General features: G+C 45.8%; 1 protein-coding gene across 1 annotated transcript in view; it reads right to left on the bottom strand.

Annotated features, from left to right (window-relative positions):
- Positions 1-20000, bottom strand: part of lama5 (laminin, alpha 5) — a 119327-nt gene that overhangs the window by 37106 nt on the left and 62221 nt on the right. The window contains exons 16-35 of the mRNA XM_078255965.1: positions 19958-20000; positions 18841-18893; positions 14992-15091; positions 14820-14872; positions 14327-14432; positions 14106-14205; positions 13445-13601; positions 10027-10156; positions 9644-9786; positions 8976-9079; positions 8252-8405; positions 7971-8134; positions 7244-7352; positions 7002-7099; positions 6554-6752; positions 4933-5059; positions 4676-4815; positions 3293-3408; positions 2770-2981; positions 2162-2363 (exon numbers count right to left, since the gene is read on the bottom strand). The exon at positions 19958-20000 is cut by the window's right edge and continues 95 nt beyond it. Of these exons, the coding sequence (XP_078112091.1) occupies positions 2162-2363; positions 2770-2981; positions 3293-3408; positions 4676-4815; positions 4933-5059; positions 6554-6752; positions 7002-7099; positions 7244-7352; positions 7971-8134; positions 8252-8405; positions 8976-9079; positions 9644-9786; positions 10027-10156; positions 13445-13601; positions 14106-14205; positions 14327-14432; positions 14820-14872; positions 14992-15091; positions 18841-18893; positions 19958-20000 (2510 nt within the window). The remainder of the gene's footprint in view (positions 1-2161; positions 2364-2769; positions 2982-3292; positions 3409-4675; positions 4816-4932; positions 5060-6553; positions 6753-7001; positions 7100-7243; positions 7353-7970; positions 8135-8251; positions 8406-8975; positions 9080-9643; positions 9787-10026; positions 10157-13444; positions 13602-14105; positions 14206-14326; positions 14433-14819; positions 14873-14991; positions 15092-18840; positions 18894-19957) is intronic.

The following is a 20000-nucleotide window of genomic DNA, read 5'->3' as shown; positions in this document are numbered from 1 at the left end:
GAAAATGTTGGCTCGTTAAGATACACTGGTAGCCGACTGCAGGGGTAAATGCAACTGTGTGTGTGTGTGTGTGTGTTAATGCCATGCAGGTGCCGGAATCTTCAGTGATGACAGCTATACATCCTTGTCTTGTCCGAACAAAGCTGACACATAACTGTGTGTGTGTGTGTGTGTGTGTGTGTGTGTGTGTGTGTGTGTGTGTGTGTCTGTGTTCGTAAGGCGGCAATGATAGCGTTTTAAGATACCTTGAATTCCTTGAAGCTTGCAGCGAAGCAAAAAAACAACAACTGGAAGACAGATTTGAAAGGAGGAAAGAGCGAAGTGGTGACAGAAGATGGGAAAATAAAAAAATAAGTTGGCAGATGGTTTGGAAGGCAAAAAATACATTTATAGAAAGAAAGACAGAAACAAATGGAGAGAGATATTGAGAGAAAGACAGAGAGGGGCGATAGGCAGAGAATGAGGCAGGTTTTTGGCTGTAGTCATCTGCTTACAATACGTGAAAATAACGCTCTCCATGTATGGAATAATGTGAAAGAGACAGCTGAAATACTGTATGCTCTTTTGGTTGGTGTCACTCAGGGTCTGGAATGTTTAGCCTAAAAGAAACATTTTGTGGACTACACATATTCACTTTCTTGGGCTGCCTGCACGATTCAATATGCGCATAAATATGTAATAGAAAACGTGACAGCTTCCCTACACTATTTGAATCACGCATGTGTTAACACTTGACGGCCAGGCGGCATATTTTTGTAGGCTACATTTTATGTTATTCATTATGCAGTTCACGGCGGGTCTGTTTTATAAAGATATTTAAATTAAGTACTTATTGTCACTTATCCCAAACCGCATATCGACGTCCGTGTACTACGCCTTGGCGACATTGTTATTTTCGTGGCATGTAGTGTGGGGATGTTGTGATGTTTTTAAATGTAGCTTACGCTATGCATTACGAGGTGTTTACATGGTTGCCAATCCCAAATAATAAAGCAGTTGTTACATGTTACATGAACGTACACCATTTTTGGTTCCATGTGGAATGAAGTCTGAGTCTTTCTGTCACTGCAGACCTTCAGTTTCCTCCACACTCCCCTTTGCGAGGAACAGATCGTGCAGTGTTGTAAACAGGATTATCATCTGCGTATACGCTAACATCTTGCGCATGTCGGATTGTGCAGGCAGCACAGATCGCGTACCCACAATAACTGGCCGCCAGCACATTCACATGCTTATCACGCATCACTTACTATATCTTTAAGGAGACCCTAGAGCAGCATTTATCGTACTATCGTACTGAATTAATTTAGTAATTCTTAACATTTTAGCCTTTTTAAAACAATATTGTTGTTTATAAATCAGAACATTTGTCAGCACATGTATTGTGCCTTTTTTATATAGCTTTAGGCATTTTTGTGGTGGTCAAGAGGTACTTAGATGACAACACATTTCAAAAGGGGTACATTAATGAAAGATGTTTGAAAACGACTGCCCTAAAGGGGGGGCACTTCATCACATTTTCTGCATTAAGGACACCCTAGAGCGAGGGCCCGACCTAATGTTTTCTCCATTTAAGAACACACTAGAGGGCGTTTTTTTTTTCTCCCCCGAACTTGGGGGCACCGAGTCCACCAGTGGTTGTGAACATAAAAGTTGCCGACTGATCACTGACAACGGTGCCCATCATCATGATAAGAAGACGGGATGGCGGGATAACAGAGGCAGGCAGATAAGGTCAAGGACAGTCAGCTGCTGTGTTGTTGGAGAACCAAGAAGCTAACACTTTCTAATCTACAGCTTCCACAGAACACAGACAAGAGTTGGCAAGCACAGCTGGCCAAACACACAGCAATCAACCCAGTGAGAGAGTCAGAGCCAAGATCCTGTCACGAGACAAAACGGGCGAGAATTAACTGCCTTTTTAGGTATTTCCAAACAGAGGCCTGACATTTGAGAGTTGAACTTGCTGACCCCTCAAAATCTATCACACAGTGGTGTCAGTGTGGGGAGGCTCTTCTTTTGAGAGTAAAAGTTGTTGTGCTTCTGATCGCTGCAAAAAAAACCAAACTGCTGGATCCGGAGCCAGAAACACTGTCCTGAGGCAATAATAATAATCATAATGAATCATTTCATCTGTCTTGTCTGTCTTTTCTTGTCGTACCTGCACTGTCCGCTGAGGGTGTCACAGTTGACATCGGGGGAGAGGACGCCCGGCCGGGAGCAGTTGCAGACCTCACACCCCACCACTGGGTGGCAGCCAAACGTCTGGGGCTCACACTGGGTGCATTCTGGGAGCACTGTCCTCGGAGGGCATATGCAGTCGCCGGTCACCGGTTCGCATAACCTCGTACCACAGTTACAGGCTGGAGGAAAAACGGGGAGGGATACAGTTAGTTACAGACTGTTGTTTACTTCAGTAGTCTGGATCAATGGCAGTAGGCCTACATTACAAGGAGAAAGCCTGATTTATGGTTCCGCGGAGAGCTTCCGCCGTAGTGTAGTGCGTTGGTGAGTGCATCGATCTCTTTAAGAGAATAGCAGGGCCGGCGTGTGTGTGTGTGTGTGTGTGTGTGTGTGTGTGTGTGTGTGTGTGTGTGTGTGAGTGTGTGGTAGAGAGAGTGAGAGAGTGACGGTGATTAGCTGATCACCGAGTGTGCAACGTCCAGTGCTCAGCCCTTCACTGCAACCCTTGGTGTGCGTTGCTTTTCAATATTAGACTCCAGTTTCCTACGCGTTATTGGACATTCAGTCAGCCAGTCAGACACTCACGTCTGCAGTTGGGGAATCCCCAGAAGCCCGTGGCGCACATGGAGCAGTCTCGGCCGATGGCGTTGGGCCGACAGTGGCACTGGCCGCCGAACGGCTCGCAGGTGTCGCTCTGGGCTCCGACCTCGTGGCAGGCACACGGCATCGCCCCGTTGTTGAAGAAGGCCGATAGAGACACGGCCGAGCCGAGGCAGAACGGAGAGGCGGTGGAAGGACTGGGGGGGGGCGAGGGAGGGAGAGGAGAGAGGAGAGAGTCATTCTTTCACATAGTGTACAAGCAAACTGACGTGGACACTGCACTTTTCACTATCTTTAACAACAGTGGTTATTCTTCACTTTGTAATTACTAGAGATGTTTTACGATACAGATACCAGTATGGGAAAAGCCTCTGATACCGCCCAATTAGCTTCTCTACAGATGAGTGCAAAGTGCAAATACGTTTTGGGGTGTTTTTGTTTTTCTTTGCTTAAGAAAATGTAATATGAAAAGATTCTGGCATGTTCCGGGCTCTGCCGAGATACTGACTTGATGTAGAAGCTGTTTTGGCCACAGTTGCTGATGAAGTCGTAGGATTTATCCAGAGGTTCCTCGTTCAGGGAGCTGGAGCTGTAGCTGGTCTCAGGCACAACCAGCACGTAATCCTGCAGAGACACAGCATGGAGGGGGGGGGGGGAGACAAGCTCCTTTATTTGTTGGCAAGAACAGACAGACCAGGATAAAAAGTTCCCAACTAGAAAATACCTTTCTGATAATAATTCAGATTATAAACACAAACTTGTGTTTCTTTTCTGATTTAGATTACCACAAACTATCTGCAGTTTCTTCCTAGCCCAGGCTGTAATAACTGAATATAAAACATATATTCAAAATTCACTTTTTGATTTGATGTGTCAAACTCAAGGCCTGTGGACTGAAACCCGGTCCCTTGAAGGTTTTAATCCGGCCCGCATATCGATTTAGGTTCACAATAAATTTGATCTAGTTGTGCGACAAACCCAAACAGACGCAAAACTCTTTACAAACTGCAATAACGCGACATTCAAAGCAGAATTTGGCATATTTGCTGACTTTGAGGCTCAGAAATTCCCCCCAGAAGCAGAGAATTTTAGTATTTAGGCTGAGAAACAGCGTCGGCTCTGTGGTAACCTAAATTAAAGCTCCATTGTGTAAGAATGTCTCCCATCTAGCGGTGAAATTGTATATGACAAGCAAGTGAATATTACTTTCTAGCCCCTCCCATTCTGAGCGCGTTGTAACTCCTACAGTGGCCGTATTATTCCAGGAAGTACCACTTTGTCCGTGAGTGTTCCTTCCAGTGTAATAATAGTTTTAGGTTATTTTGGTACCATTTCACTGCTAACATCAGCTATCAGGTTCCCAAACGAATGCAAGCTAATGTTAGTAAAGTATCAGTGTGATCCTCCATCTTCAACAGGCTTTCAAATCTGCGGGAAACGTGTTGACTTTCATATTCAATTCATAGCTTTAAAAATGAATAGAATAGAATACATAAAGATGCGGTGCTTTCATTGTGGAAATAATGAGATGCTGGTAAGCCCGAAGAGAGGAGGAGGGTGGGATGTTTTTACAGGGTTAGACAACAATTACACGTACAGTACAAAGATGAAGACATCTCAACAGCTATGGCAAAGAAACCATGGATACCATTTCATGATATCCTGGGATCCAGATCGTAATTGGCAGCACACTGATTTTGGTTTAGCAATAGGATAGACTGATGTATAAAAGAGTTCTTGAGCCTGTTGTGTCCAAACGAAGGGACTCTAAATCGCCTCGTAGAAGGCAAAAGTTGGTATTCATGATTCGTGTGTTGGACACCGAAGGGACTCCAGAGAGAGAAGATAGACTTCACTTTGGTAAAAGACAAAAGGAGAAATGAAAGCTTACCAGCCACAGCGTCCTGCCAGCAGGTATCTGCACTGTGAGGAAGAGCTCGTGGTCCGTCACGTCCAGAATGATCTGATTTTCGGAGACCAGGACGTTACGGCAGCCGTACGCGTGGGGACAGAAGGAGGCGTTGGCCTGGCCTGACGCACAAGAAAACACATGGAAATTGGCTCAATCTAGTTCTGGTTATATAACTACATTTGATATTACTTATGTATTCACTTTCAGTGTCATAAACACTCTGTACGCGCGCTTACCCTGCCAGATTCGTCCCCCGTTGATGTACACTTGCACAGGATAGTTGGCGTGGAGCGGCTGGTGGTAGTGCAGGATGAAGACATAACGCCCCAGGGCATGGACACGGGTCGAGTACACCGCTGCATTCTGGGTAATGGTGGAAGGTAGGAGGAAGAGATGGAATAGAGACAAAGATGAGGGCGGTGATGGTGATTTTGATGATGTCATATGTATCCGTAATCCAGATGTCTTTCCCTGAACTTCTCTATTTTCAATCCTTGACCTTGTTGTCTTTTGAGCAGCGGACAGGTTTGGTTATGCCTCATCCCACAATGCTCAATCTGTTCCTTACTCCTGTAAGCGGCGCTCTGCCCCTCTCGTGGTGTTCATACCAGGTAAAAACATCTCAAGAAATGGACAGATAGGTGTCCAAGTCCAGCAAGTCCACAGTCATGAGCACCTGCTGGCTGTCAGACATAAGCATCGCTTTCCTTATACCCATTACCCATAAACCTTTGCAAGTCGGGGTCGTTTTCCTACAGTTGGTTCGGATTTCATCTGCACTCCTAATCCAAAGTAGCCTGGGAAAACCCTGACGAAATTCCGGCAAATTAGAGATTTGCTCTGCAAGTCCGTCTGGCCAAGAGCCCATTCAAGCCCATTTGCAATTTTTCCAAATGGAGGCCCCGATCACAACCGTTGAGGCGGGCTTTACACCAATCACAACCGTTGAGGCGGGCTTTACACGGTGACGATAGCGTAGCGACGGCGAGCAGCTTTTTGTTTACATTCAACATGGCGGCCACCGAAGCGCAGCAACCTGTTGATGCCGCTGTCGCTGCTACGTCACCCGGACCGTTGGTCTGATTGGTTGAAGGACTATCCAATTGCGCTCAGAGGCATTTGAGCGGCGTCCGTTGGTGACGCCCCTTTGGAAATGAGCTGTGAATGAAGCTTCCCCAGACCCCCTCTCAGTTACAGCTGAGAATGGTCTGGGGTCAGCCAGGCTAAATCCAAAGCATAACTGTACTAAAGATCCCTATTTTTTTTAATCTTATTTTGGCACTTGCTTTCCTCACCTACCTCACTATCCGTACCTCACTTCCTTTCCTCCCCTCCACCACTGATTGGCTCTTGGCCCACCCTAATTACCTCTCAGTCAGTCTCTTTTCCACCTTCACATGGGGCAGCAGCTGGTAAGATGAATTTAACTTTGCACTTATTTCTTAATAACATGTGTGATTCCTTATTTATCTAATGATTTTATGATGAACATGTTGCAAGCTAGCCTAGCTTAGCACAGATCCTGGAGCTAACCGGCTCCATGTAGCCTACTGCTCCCAATAAGTGACAAAATAACACCAACATGTTCCTATTTACATGTTGTGATTTGTAAAGTCACAGCGTGAACAAATAACAAGGTCACATGACACACAGCCATCTTCTAACCGTATACATACTGGGAACTATATTCTCAGAAGGCGAAGCACTGCTACTGCTGCTACTTGGGCGGAGTGATTTGCTCGCAGCACCTGAGAAGCCCCGTGGTGAGGAGCAGAGAGTAACAAGGTGTTGTGCTAATTGCTAGTTGCTCTTGCGTCCCTCGTGTTGATTAATACGTGCGTCAGGCGGCGTCCATACCTGCAGCGAATCCAGCCGGACGTGCTGGCTGTTATCTGCTCCGAGGGGGGGCCTGTCACCTCCGGTCCAGGCCGACTCGTCTCTCCGCTGGGGGGGCAGAGGAGGGGCTGGGACGGGCTCCAGCATGGACGAGCTCTGGCCCTCCTTCAGGACCAGTGAGTCTGACGGGGTCTGGAAGCGGGACGGGACGCAGGAGGAACTACACAGCCAGAGGGGGAGGAGTTACAGTACAGGTACTGTATTATATGCAGCGGTGGAAGACGTATTCAGATCCTTTTCTTCAGTAAGAGTACTTATACCACAGTGTTAAAATACTCTGTTACAAATAAAAGTTCTGCATTGAAATGCTACTTAAGTAAAGTATAAGTACCTCAACATTTGGACTGGAGTACAGTACTGGAGTACATGTACTCAGTTACATTCCACCACTGGTTATATGTTTCTTTACCTGTCGGGTGAGAACTGTCCATGAGTGCTGATGCAGTGGACTTTAGGTTCCACATACTCCATGGTGAACTGCTCTCTAGGCACCAGGTACACTTTGTGCTGAAGACAGAGAAGAAACACAGATTTAATCAGAAGAAGATTGAAGGGGCGGGTAGGAAGGGGCCATTGCCCCCCTACTTAATGCCCCTGGCCCGATTTGTCGTCGCAGCTGGTGTGATCCCAATATATGAGTGCTGCTCTCACCAGGAAGAAGCTGGCGCGGTCGGACATCAGCTGGATTTCGGCATCAGCGGGGAGAGAGAAGACGGCCACTCGGTTCTGTTCATCGATGGCCACGACTCGACACAGGAAGCTACACACACACACACACACACACACACACACACACACAGTGATTAAGAGCTGTTGACATACTTCATAAAGCACAGATGGTAACATTAAACTGTGAAGCAGCTGAGTAACCCAAAGGATTCACTGAAGCCAGAACAAACACAGCGTCCTGTCAGCTGCTCATCATCGCCTCTATACAGTTCATCTCCAATTGTCTTCCCTGGGATTATTTTCAACCGTTGGCTTTATCATATCCTCCCCTGTCTGATGTGAAAATGACGGGTGTGAAATGACGCCTGAAATTGCCAACAAGTCATTTTTCTTTTAACGGTTGTGGAGTTCTTGCTTTTAAAATGCTTGTAAAGAGGAGTGACTGTTTAAGAAATAGATGATAAGGTGGTTCATTTCTTTCAATGTAAGTTGTGAGGTCGCAGATACCACAACAAACTAGAATGTCCCATTTTCCTTTCTGCGTTGTTGTTGGAGTTGTTGCGTGCGCGGTCACGGAAGGCTTGTATCATGTGGACGCGCCAACGGTTATGTTGTCATTACTTAGAATTCCTCATTGGGGCGACAGAAAGTACGCACTACAGCTTTAAATATAAGGTCAGTCAGTTAACAGCCCAGGTGTTCCTCGTGCCTGTATTTGCAGTGCAGCAGGTTGAGGTGGTGCTTGTGGGATCGTGCTCCCGGCATGTTGACAGCGACAGACAGAGTTTGTGGCAGTTCTTCCTCGCTGGAGTATTCTACGACCAGAACGTAATCACCCGGGGACGGCAGACGCCTGCGCAGCTCGATGCTGATCTGCAGCAGAAACAGGAAAACAGTCATTAAAACCTTTGGCCGATCGGATCCTTCCCGATCCGATCGGGACATCCCTACTGCACCAAACATTTTCTGTCACCCTTTCCCCTCTCTTACATCGTTGCCACTGCAGATGGCCATGTCCGGGTGGCGCGGGGTGACCCTCTCCATGGGGCAGGGGCGCGGCAGGTGGTTGTCATGACGGCAGCTGGCGTCATTGGCGGATAACGAGGGGAAGGAGTCCAGAGACAGATATCTGTACTGCAGACAGCTAGACGGACACAGAGGGAGCAACAGACGGGCAACTTAAAAGATAGTCGTTTAAAAAGAGGTAGGTGACAGTACAAACTTTGAATTTAAACGGTTTCTTCACAATGTCTGAGTTGAGAACGCATGTTGTTGTCACGTAAGGGCCCTGTTCATGTTGCACAGACATTTTAATTGCATTTTGTGTCTGTTACGAGGCACAAAGGCACTCTTTAGAACATGGCCCCACAACTGGCGTTTTAGCTAACTGGGAGCTCTGGCCATTAGCTGCAGCAACTCCAGTTTGCTAGCACCGATTTTGCTCGTTTGTTTTCCCCATCGACAGTACTCGGAGATATCTAGTGATCAAGATTCAGGTAAAAATCAGCCAGATTTCTCCTTTAACTATCTTTACCGTTACATAATCATGCGTTAATGATCAACCACTCAGTATGATGCTTTACTTCATTTGCAGGTACGCACAATGCTTCACTAGTGCTTGAGTCCCTGTCATTCAGTAACTTCCCATTAACTAACCATTGTGATCTTTTTTCTCACTTATAGATTTAAGTGAAAAATCAATGTGCATATTTACTTGTGGCTGGCGTCAGGCGCAGAGCTGTAGGTGCAGGGCTCAGTGACTCGGATCTGCAGGATGGGAGCTTCGTAGTAGGCGCTGGGCAGCAGCACCAGGTAATCCTGAAGGGAAAGCAGAGCAGGACTACAGTGTTACTGGCTACGGGAACAATAAATACAAGCAATTTGGAAACTTGTGCTGACATGTTTGCGGGTGTTTTGGCGGATTAAATACATGTATTGTGGTCATTATCTCAACAAAACATTAAAATACGTCACCTGTTGGATCACGTGTCAAACTCAAGGCCCGCGGGCCAAATGCGGCCCATCGCAGATTTTGATCGGCCCGCATACCAATTTAGGTTCACAATACATTTTGGCCCATTTACTTTTTTTTCGCTTTTTCCGTCATTTTGAGTTGAGAAGACACTTTCATACAGTAATACAAGATATTTGACTTTTTCAATTAAATGTCAATAAACTCTACATGTCTGGTCCTTGATGTGATTCTTATTTTCCAGTGTGGCTTTAGTGAAGTTACGTTTGACACCCCTTTAGCCTCTAACAGTTTGTAAGTTGGGTTTGTATACATGTGTAAAAGCAGGTGTGTGTGTGTGTGTGTGTGTGTGTGTGTGTGTGTGTGTGTGTGTGTGTGTGTGTGTGTGTGTGTGTGTGTGTGTGTCTCACCAGCAGGATGCCCTCAGCCTCTATAACCACAGTCCAGGTTCCCGGGTTCAGGACAAATGGCTCCACAAAGTTGTTCTGGGGAACGTTGACAAAGGTCGGCTCCGCACTAGGAGCAAAGACGATCTGTTTGGACTGTTCTGAACCTGGAACACACACACACACACACACACACAGAGAAAACTACATTAAAATGTAATACAATGTTTGTATAATAAGGAACCAAAAACTATAAATTGTGTTATTTGTGTGTTATTTAAGATTTACATTCAACAAATCACAGACAGAAAGGCACTCACACATACATGTCGAGTTCTGCTATGTTGTTCTAACACACACTCAAACACACTCACACTGATGCTTTCTCGTGATTGGTGGAGACCTACCTCTGCGGTTGACCTGATAGGCTGTTATTTTACCGTTGGAGGTGGCGCCCTCAGAGTTTACATATCTGAGGATGAAGCGAGTCAGATAGACGTCTGCCTCGCTCACATAAACCTGAAGCTTCACTGCAGTCTACAGGGACCGGGTGGCAGAGGGAAGAGTGGGGGGGGTGGGGTGGTGGGGTAGAAGATATGATTAAATCCCTGAACTCTGCACTGATCTGTGGCCCTGAACGTAAGAGAAGATGGAGCAGTAGAGGCCGCCACCGACAGCCGCTCCGAAACCACCAACCACCAACCACCACACACATCTGTCCATCAGACAGACAGACAGACAGACACCTGACAGGAACACGGTAAGAAGGACAGGAGTACAGAAAGTACAGAAGGAGTACAGAAAGCAGGAGAAAGCAGATTTCCACCCAGGAATTAAACAGTGTTCTAATCAAAGTCATACAAATGGAAGTCCAGGCCAGAAAATCCTCTGGAGAAACATGGATGCTAAGAGAATTTCCTGGGACAAAATCTAATCCAATGGGTGGGTCTGTGGTCTGATTTGTGTCAGTTTAGGGGTCCTTGAAGTGAAAAGGTTTTGGGAACCACTGCTGTGTGAAACGACTGCATGATGTAAGATATTTAGCAGGAATTGCATTCGTGACTTGGAACGTGGAACACAGCTGAAATCCTGAGCAACGCACGGAAATCCGGAGCACAGAGACAAGAGGGGAGGAGGTGCAGCTTTCACATCATTTACTGCACTGCCTCTGGAGTGAGGGATGGAGGGAATGAGGAAAGACTGAAGGGGAAGTTGAGGCAACATTTACATGGCTTGGTTTTGGTTTTTTAACAAGAGTTTGGAGCCAAAAGTGAACTCCGTGCACACAAGTGGTTTTAGCTCCAGTAGAAGATCTTATCTCTGTTTAAACTAACACGGCCAAACCAAAATATCTCATCAACATTCTGGTATACTGGGCAGGTTTAGGGGCTTGGAAACGCCAGAGCAGGGGGAATGAGAGGGGGGAACGCCAGAGCAGGGGGAATGAGGGGGGAAACACCAGAGCAGGGGGAATGAGAGGGGAAACACCAGAGCAGGGGGAATGAGAGGGGAGAAACACCAGAGCAGGGGGAATGAGGGGGGAGAACGCCAGAGCAGGGGGAATGAGAGGGGGAAACACCAGAGCAGGGGAGAATGAGAGGGGGAAACACCAGAGCAGGGGGAATGAGAGGGGGAGACACCAGAGCAGGGGGAATGAGAGGGGGAGACACCAGAGCAGGGGGAATGAGAGGGGGAAACACCAGAGCAGGGGGAATGAGAGGGGGAAACACCAGAGCAGGGGGAATGAGAGGGGGAGACACCAGAGCAGGGGGAATGAGAAGGGGGAACACCAGAGCAGGGGGAATGAGAGGGGAAACACCAGAGCAGGGGGAATGAGAGGGGGAGACACCAGAGCAGGGGGAATGAGAGGGGGGAACGCAGCAAAAGATATTGGTTTATGAACCAAAACGCAGCGGTGTAAATGTAACCTGTTCCCTTCCAGAACGTACAGTTACCACAGTAGTAGTTCCAGGCATCCTCCATGACCGACACCCTGCCCCGGACGTCCGACCCCCCCCTGTTGGCGTAGCGTAGCACCACATGGAAGAGGTCTGGAGAGCTCACCGACACCGACACCAACACTTTGGACTGCCGAAAGGCCCAGCGAGGGAAGGGGGGCAGGCAGAGAGAGAAAGGAGGGGGAGACGATGGAGAGAAGGGGGAGGTACAGGGAAGATAGGAGGAGAGAGGAAGGGAGGAAGGGAGGAAGGGGGTGGAAGGAAAGGAGAAGGTGTTAAGCAGCGGGAGGATGGTGGATGACGGGAGTGGGAGAGCGAAACGAGGACAGGGGAAGTAAAAGGAAAGAATGAAATGAACAGAGTGGAAAAGGGAAAGACAAGGAGGAAGAGGGGAAGACAGGGCAAGGGAGTAGAGGAAGGGACGATGGGGAGACAAAGTGAATTGGGAGATATTACGGTTTGGAGGATAAATGAGGAAAAAGAAGGACAGAGAAGCATGATAAGAAGAGGAGAGTAAAGGGGGATAAGAGGGAACACATGAGGGAGGAGAATGTGGGAAACACCAACACAAAAAGAGAAACCAAGCCAAAAGCAAGACTTTAATACCATCACCCTTCACCACTAAAAAGCAAACACTTTGACCCCAAAACTCAACCCAACATATTTCTCTTTGGTGTCCCACGTTTCAGCACAAACATCCATAGAGCTCAGAAGTAGCTAACCGAAGACTCACGTACTGCTTTGACAGCTTCTTTGTAGAATTAGCAAACAGGCAATTTCAGAACCGTATCCACATGAGAAATACAGGTTTAAAGGACAAATCTGGCGCAAAATGAACCTAGGGGTTAATAACATATGTGTATCGAGTCGACCGTTCTCTGGGATAGGTTTTCATGCTAATCCAATGTGTCTCTAGCTTGAAGCAAGCTACCGCAAAATCGGTGGTTAGCTTATAGCGCTAGCTTTCGGGGCAGAGGGTAAATCAGTATTTCTACACTACTAACAAGGCTCAAAATAGCACCAGACTTCCACGGTAGCATAATGAGGGTCCCTACATGTAAACCCAAGCATTGAGAACTTTGTTAGTGTACAGACAGGGACCGTCATTATGCTACCTTGGAAGTCTGGTGCTATTTTGAGCCTTGTTAGTGGTGTAGAAATAGAGATTTAGCATGACTAGCGTTACAAGCTAATTAGCGGTCACATTCGATTAGCATGAAAACAGATCCCAGAGAACGGTCAACTCAGTACACATATGTTATTAACGCCTAGGTCCATTTTGCGTCAGATTTGTCCTTTCATATACATTCTGTCAACTACTGCACCCACAGAGTAGGTGTATGGAAATTTTAAATAATATAAAAATGGAGTTATATGTACTGAGAGGTAATTCTACCAAAGAGAAATATTCCTTTAAATGTCCACCCAACACTCAGCCATGGAGCAAGCTGTCTGGTTCATGCAGGAGGAGCACACATGGCGGGCCACAGTTTCCAAAATATGTAATGCATAATACACATTGTCATTTATAGGAAAAGCACATACAAAAAAATACATTTTGGACATTTTACTGGGGGTCCGGGACCCTTAGGGGGTCCTTGGAGTCAATGCAGGGGGGCCTCCAAGTTATTGTAGGCCCCAAAATTAAAAAATGGCTTAACATGAATCCAACATATTATCAGCAAATATAAATCCCCACTGCTAACTGGCCTGTAGGTAAGGTCGTCACTAAGGTAGCCATCCACAGATACAGTTCAAACTATTCACTGTGTCACATGTATGTTTAACATTAAAACAGGATTTATAAAATGATGCCAACAATTAGTAGTAATGGCTAAAGGTCAAAAGGTGAGGAGTGTGTTCCTACTTGGATGGGGGACATCTGAGCGTAACCTCTCCAGCTGAAGTCCGGGAACTCCAGCGGGTTGTAGCCGAACCGCACCGGCCGGCCATCCAGCACGCTGCCCTCCTCGATCTCAAACTTCAGATGATGGAGGTCTGGGAAGTAATGATCTGGACGAGGTCTGCAGACACAGAAATGTAGAAACAAGCTGGATTAAAATGTCTTTATTGATGTGGGAGGTGTGTTCAGGTGCATTCTGGGCATATTGCTCTCTTGAGGCAGTGGGAAGTGATGGCACCATTGACCAACAAAAACCTGGTCTAAAGTCAATAAGACAGCATTTCATTGTTATTTTAACAGAGCATTAGTAAAATGCTGCACAGCACGTGCACACTATGCTTGTTACACACACAGGGACGCACAGCAGCACACACATGCAGAAGATTACAAATAAACATATTACAGTGCAAATCCTCCATCATAATAGCAGCTGTATTGCAACTACAGCTTTCAAATGTATTATTTTGAAAAAATATTTTTTCCCATTGAACACAATGTATTTTATTTTGAAACACACTGCAGAGGGATTTCTAAACTGCACTTTCTGTCATTAAAAAAAACCCTGCTAATACCGCAGGCCCATGCCTGCAACAAATACAACGTCACATTTTGTTGTCAAACTCACAGGTTGCACTGGGGTCCCTCCACGTTGGGTCTGCAGCGACAGCGGCCGTTCCTCTCTCCACAGGACTGACCGGCTGAACCCCCCATGTCACACTGGCAACCTGAAAACACCACGCCCAAATGTGAAGACAAGATGGCAGCATCACAACCACTTCAGCTTTTGCTTGAAAGGGGAAACCAACAATGAAAAAGTGCTATTGAACCGTGCTGAGGAGCACTCACCCTGGCAGCCGAAGTAGTTGTGCTCTTGCAGGTTGTAGTAGCCGTCCTTACAGGTGGAGCAGGTCCCACTGCAGGCGTTGGGCTTACAGTGACACTGACCACTTTCCTGTCCGAAACAAGACAGACATTAATAGAATTAGAATGACAACAGGGAGACAGATCTTTATTGTATTTTTTATTGGTTTCAGGGGCCTAGCACAACATTCTGGGCCCTGTAGAAAGGCATTCTCAATGGGCCCCTCCCCGCATCCACAGCTATTCATTCTAGCATATTTTTGGGCCCTCCTCACATGAGGGCCCTGGGTACTCAGTCCCCTTTTTAAGCACACAGAAAAGGACAAAACTTCACAAATCCACCAATGTTATATCAACTACAAAATATCGACTCCTGCATGTGAGTCTTCAGGTGCAAATATCCGCACGCTAAATCCATCATATTCATCAGTATGAATGTCTAAATGTAGACTGAAGAAGTGCAGTTTGACTTGCTCACCTGTGCACACTCTGCAACACCGCTGACAGTTCCTGCGACGTTACACTCACAGTCTGCAGGAGAAAGAAGACACACACTTGAGAGTTCATTTACGATCGTCATTGACCGCATTCAAACTAGTGAAGCATGTGCATGTGTGCGAGGTGGTGTGTGTGCTGGTAGTATCTCTTACTGGTGCATCCATCAGGAGTGTCAGGGGACAGGTTCCAGTACAGAGCTTTGCATGTGTCGCAGGCCGGGCCCTCCACGTGGCCACGGCACTCACATTGGCCCTAAAGATGAGAAAATTAACTGAAAACTAAACCAACCAATCTGTTTCTTCTGCCGGTATGATGGATATTAAGGTAAATATTCCCAAATATCCACCGTCCCATTGTGTGTATGTGCAGCATTTACAGAAAAAAACACAAAGTTTGGCTTTAAATCCTACATTCACACCTGCTCTCATGCCATGAATTAACCACAACACATGTGCTCTTTCCCCAGGACTAAGATAAGACCAGGACTAGTCGAGACCAAGTCAAGACCGAGTCCAAGACCAGGACTAGTCGAGACCGAGTCAAGACCGAGTCCAAAGACCAGGACTAGTTTAGACTGAGTCCAAATGAGACACAGTCAATACTGAGACAGAAAAAAGAATCCTCGTTAAGACCACTCACTTACCTGTTTATAATGTATGTGATGACAGAGACAGTATATCTCCTACTTTAAGATGAGCATTTTGCTTTATTATTTGTAATAATCAAAAAGCAAGTGCAGAATAACACACTATAGGATCAAATCAGGCCACATTATATACCTAAAATATAAAATGAAAATGTTCCCATTCTTGAAATTACTACCTGAAGAAGTCAAAGTACAAAGTGCTCTCTGACATTGTGTCTGTGGCCAAAATAAAAAGGATTGACACCTGACGATTGAGGTATATGACCCAGCCAGGTGTGTAGCAGGCGACCAATCACGACGCTCGTTCTAGATGGATTTTGAATTAAACTAATACCCATTTTCTGAACTTCATCACTGGTTTTGTTTTGAAGGAAGACGTTACTTTAGAACAAAAGCATATAGTGCTGGACTCGGTTGAGACCGACTAGAATATTTGGCGAGTCCAATAGCCGAATCCGAGACAGGTCCGAGTCCAAATACCAACGAGTCCGAGACGACTCCGAGACAACAGAAAAGTGTCTCGAGTCCGGAATCGAGTACTACAGCCCTGGCAACAAGTTGCACGGACGACGGGAAGACAACACGAGGGTTAAATATAATTTGCACATGAACACATGAACTCACCACTGGTGGTTGCACCACATACTGAACAGAGCCAGCCGGGTGGCAGGTACCAGCTGGGAATGACAAAGAAAGAAAGAAATATTATTGATACTATGGGTAGACTTGAACAATCTGTTGAGTGTCAACATACAACCACTGGAAGTGTATTGCAGAAAACTATCCATTACCATTTTATAAGTTACCTGGCCTGTCATTGGCTGGTCATAATTTCAGATATACTCGTTGCTATCGCCTGCTTCCATTCCCTTTGCATGTACACGACAATACGAGTCAGCTGTACACACACATAAACACCAATTAGGAGCTTTGCTCCATGATAATAGTTTGTTCTGTCAGACAGCAACCCCTCACACTGTTTTTACTAGCATGCTGTAGCCACAGATGTTAACTTATGTTCACATCCCATCTTTTACACCACAAATACCAGCAGCTGTGTCAGAAGAAGCATTCCCGTCAGCCTCCTAGTTGTAATTCTGAATTGGAGATATGAGGGACTTCAGATATCATAAAACAGCAGAGATATCTCCCACTTGGTGAAGAAGAGCTTGCAGGGGCGTCAACAACTGTGGGGCAAAATGGCTGACCATTGCTGCTAGTTACATCGAAAACAATGCTGCGTTCCAGGCAACCCATAACTCGCGTTTTCACAACCTTCTACCCGTGAAAGTGCCATGGAACAGCAGTCAAACCAGTAACTTACTACTCGTGAACCGGTACCAGATCGTAGTACTCCCAGTTACAGTTTTTGACGTCACACACACATAAACAACAATGGCGCCCCCTGTTGATGCTGTACAGACGCCGGTGATTAACGGTGAGAAATAATAAATACACATAAACAGGCAACGTAAAGTAATTCTGCACACTGTAATCAAAACAATACACATACGATTGTGTACTACTTCAGGTTATGTCAATTAAATGAAGCCCAAAATATGTCGCCGACTAGAAATCGCTAAGATCAGCTAGCGTGAGCTAACGTCAGCGTTAGGTAGCCGCTAGCAAAGCGAGGGTCACGTTTACTGCAGCTGTCACACCTCACTTCCTTTATGTTAAGCAGACAAGAGAATTTGCCTATGTGTGTGTGTGTGTGTGTGTGTGTGTGTGTTGTTATTACCTTGGCAGTTGGGGAAGCCGTAGGTGGCGTGTGCACAGCTGTCACACCTCAGCCCCACCACGTTGGGCAGACACACACACTGGCCCGTCCCCTGGTCACAGCTGGTGTAGCGGGAGCCCTGTGCAGAGCACTGACAGGCTGGAACAAACACATCACCAACTCCAGTTAGTTATTAGGCCTGTAACAATTATTACATGATTGTCTAGTTTTTACCTAATGGTGGTTTCTTTGTTTAATTCCCAACATTAGCTAAGGTCTTAAGGCGTATATATATATATATATATATATATATATATATATATATATATATATATATATATATATATATATTATTTGCACATTCTGCACTGCAACTCAACCCAGTTATTTTGTATGTATATATCTGTTTCTGTACTTATTGTTCACTTCATATTATTGTTGGTTATGTATGCACCATTCACCGAGGCAAATCCCACATACTGTAAGTGTAACTTATTATTTATTATGTGGCAATAAAACCCTTTTCTGATTCGGATTTATTTAGCCGGTTGGCATCATACACCAGCTTCCAAAAATCATATGAGGTGTTTCTATTATTGTGTCCACCTGTGTGGACCCAAAGGGAAATGGGTGAAATAACTTCCTTTGCTTGATACTGACTGAGCAGAAACCAGGCAGGGTTTTAAGGTGTTCGGTGACTCACGCGTGCAGCTTGGGTAACCATAGTAACCAGGAGAGCACTGGTCACACGCCCGCTCCGCTGTAATTGGGCTGGCAGTGGCAGTGGCCCGACGCAGTGCAGCTGGTGTCCAACGAGGTGCGAGGATCACAGGTGCACACTGGGAAAAAGAAGAGGTGAGGCATCATGTTACAGGAAAAAAAGATTTTGAGTTTGATTGGACCTGGAGGATCAGGATTTTGACACCATACACATTCTTTTTGTAATGTGTATTTTGCATTTAATGTGATGCATCAGTGAGAACACAGAGCACGGACTGAAGAGTCAGAGTATTGACTGAAAGTTTGCCAGGTTACCCTGTCTCATATGTTACTCATCTTTCATCCTTCCCTTATAACTGTATTATTGTAGCTTTTAACATTTTGTCCATTTCTCCTGCTGGATTTATGCTTTCACACTGAAAAGGTGGAACCCAAATAATGCGTCGTAAAAAACGTAACGAGGCAATATAACACTTCATAAGAAGGTCGCGTAACGTTAAGCGTTTCCATGTGTTGAGTCCAACGGGATATCATATTCTCTGTTTTCATTACAGCAGCAACAGGTGCATTTAAACACTTTCCCTTCAGGTTTTTCATGTGTGTGTGTGTGTGTGTGTGTGTGTGTGTGTGTGTGTGTGTGTGTGTGTGTGTGTGTGTGTGTGTGTGTGCGTACCTTGACAGTTAGGGTAGGAGTGGAATCCAGATCGGCACTGTTCATGAATATTTAAGCGAGTCCAATAGCCGAATCCGAGACAGGTCCGAGTCCAAATACCAGCGAGTCGAGACGACTCCGAGACAACAGAAAAGCGTCTCGAGTCCGGAATCGAGTACTACAGCCCTGGCAACAAGTTGCACGGACGACGGGAAGACAACACGAGGGTTAAATATAATTTGCACATGAACACATGAACTCACCACTGGTGGTTGCACCACATACTGAACAGAGCCAGCCGGGTGGCAGGTACCAGCTGAGAATGACAAAGAAAGAAAAGAAATATTATTGATACTATGGGTAGACTTGAACAATCTGTTGAGTGTCAACATACAATCACTGGAAGTGTATTGCAGAAAACTATCCATTATCAGTTTTATAAGTTACCTGGCCTGTCATTGGCTGGTCATAATTTCAGATATACTCGTTGCTATCGCCTGCTTCCATTCCCTTTGCATGTACACGACAATACGAGTCAGCTGTACACACACATAAACACCAATTAGGAGCTTTGCTCCATGATAATAGTTTGTTCTGTCAGACAGCAACCCCTCACACTGTTTTTACTAGCATGCTGTAGCCACAGATGTTAACTTATGTTCACATCCCATCTTTTACACCACAAATACCAGCAGCTGTGTCAGAAGAAGCATTCCCGTCAGCCTCCTAGTTGTAATTCTGAATTGGAGATATGAGGGACTTCAGATATCATAAAACAGCAGAGATATCTCCCACTTGGTGAAGAAGAGACTTGCAGGGGCGTCAACAACTGTGGGGCAAAAATGGCTGACCATTGCTGCCAGTTACATCGAAAAACAATGCTGCGTTCCAGGCAACCCATAACTCGCGTTTTCACAACCTTCTACCCGTGAAAGTGCCATGGAACAGCAGTCAAACCAGTAACTTACTACTCGTGAACCGGTACCAGATCGTAGTACTCCCAGTTACAGTTTTTGACGTCACACACACATAAACAACAATGGCGCCCCCTGTTGATGCTGTACAGACGCCGGTGATTAACGGTGAGAAATAATAAATACACATAAACAGGCAACGTAAAGTAATTCTGCACACTGTAATCAAAACAATACACATACGATTGTGTACTACTTCAGGTTATGTCAATTAAATGAAGCCCAAAATATGTCGCCGACTAGAAATCGCTAAGATCAGCTAGCGTGAGCTAACGTCAGCGTTAGGTAGCCGCTAGCAAAGCGAGGGTCACGTTTACTGCAGCTGTCACACCTCACTTCCTTTATGTTAAGCAGACAAGAGAATTTGCCTATGTGTGTGTGTGTGTGTGTTGGGTTTTGTTATTACCTTGGCAGTTGGGGAAGCCGTAGGTGGCGTGTGCACAGCTGTC

The sequence above is a fragment of the Sander vitreus genome, chromosome 7, assembly GCF_031162955.1.
Source record: "Sander vitreus isolate 19-12246 chromosome 7, sanVit1, whole genome shotgun sequence".
NCBI classification, from domain to species: domain Eukaryota; kingdom Metazoa; phylum Chordata; class Actinopteri; order Perciformes; family Percidae; genus Sander; species Sander vitreus.
Note: the sequence above shows the minus strand (reverse complement) of the source record. Positions and strands in the feature narration are given on the sequence as shown.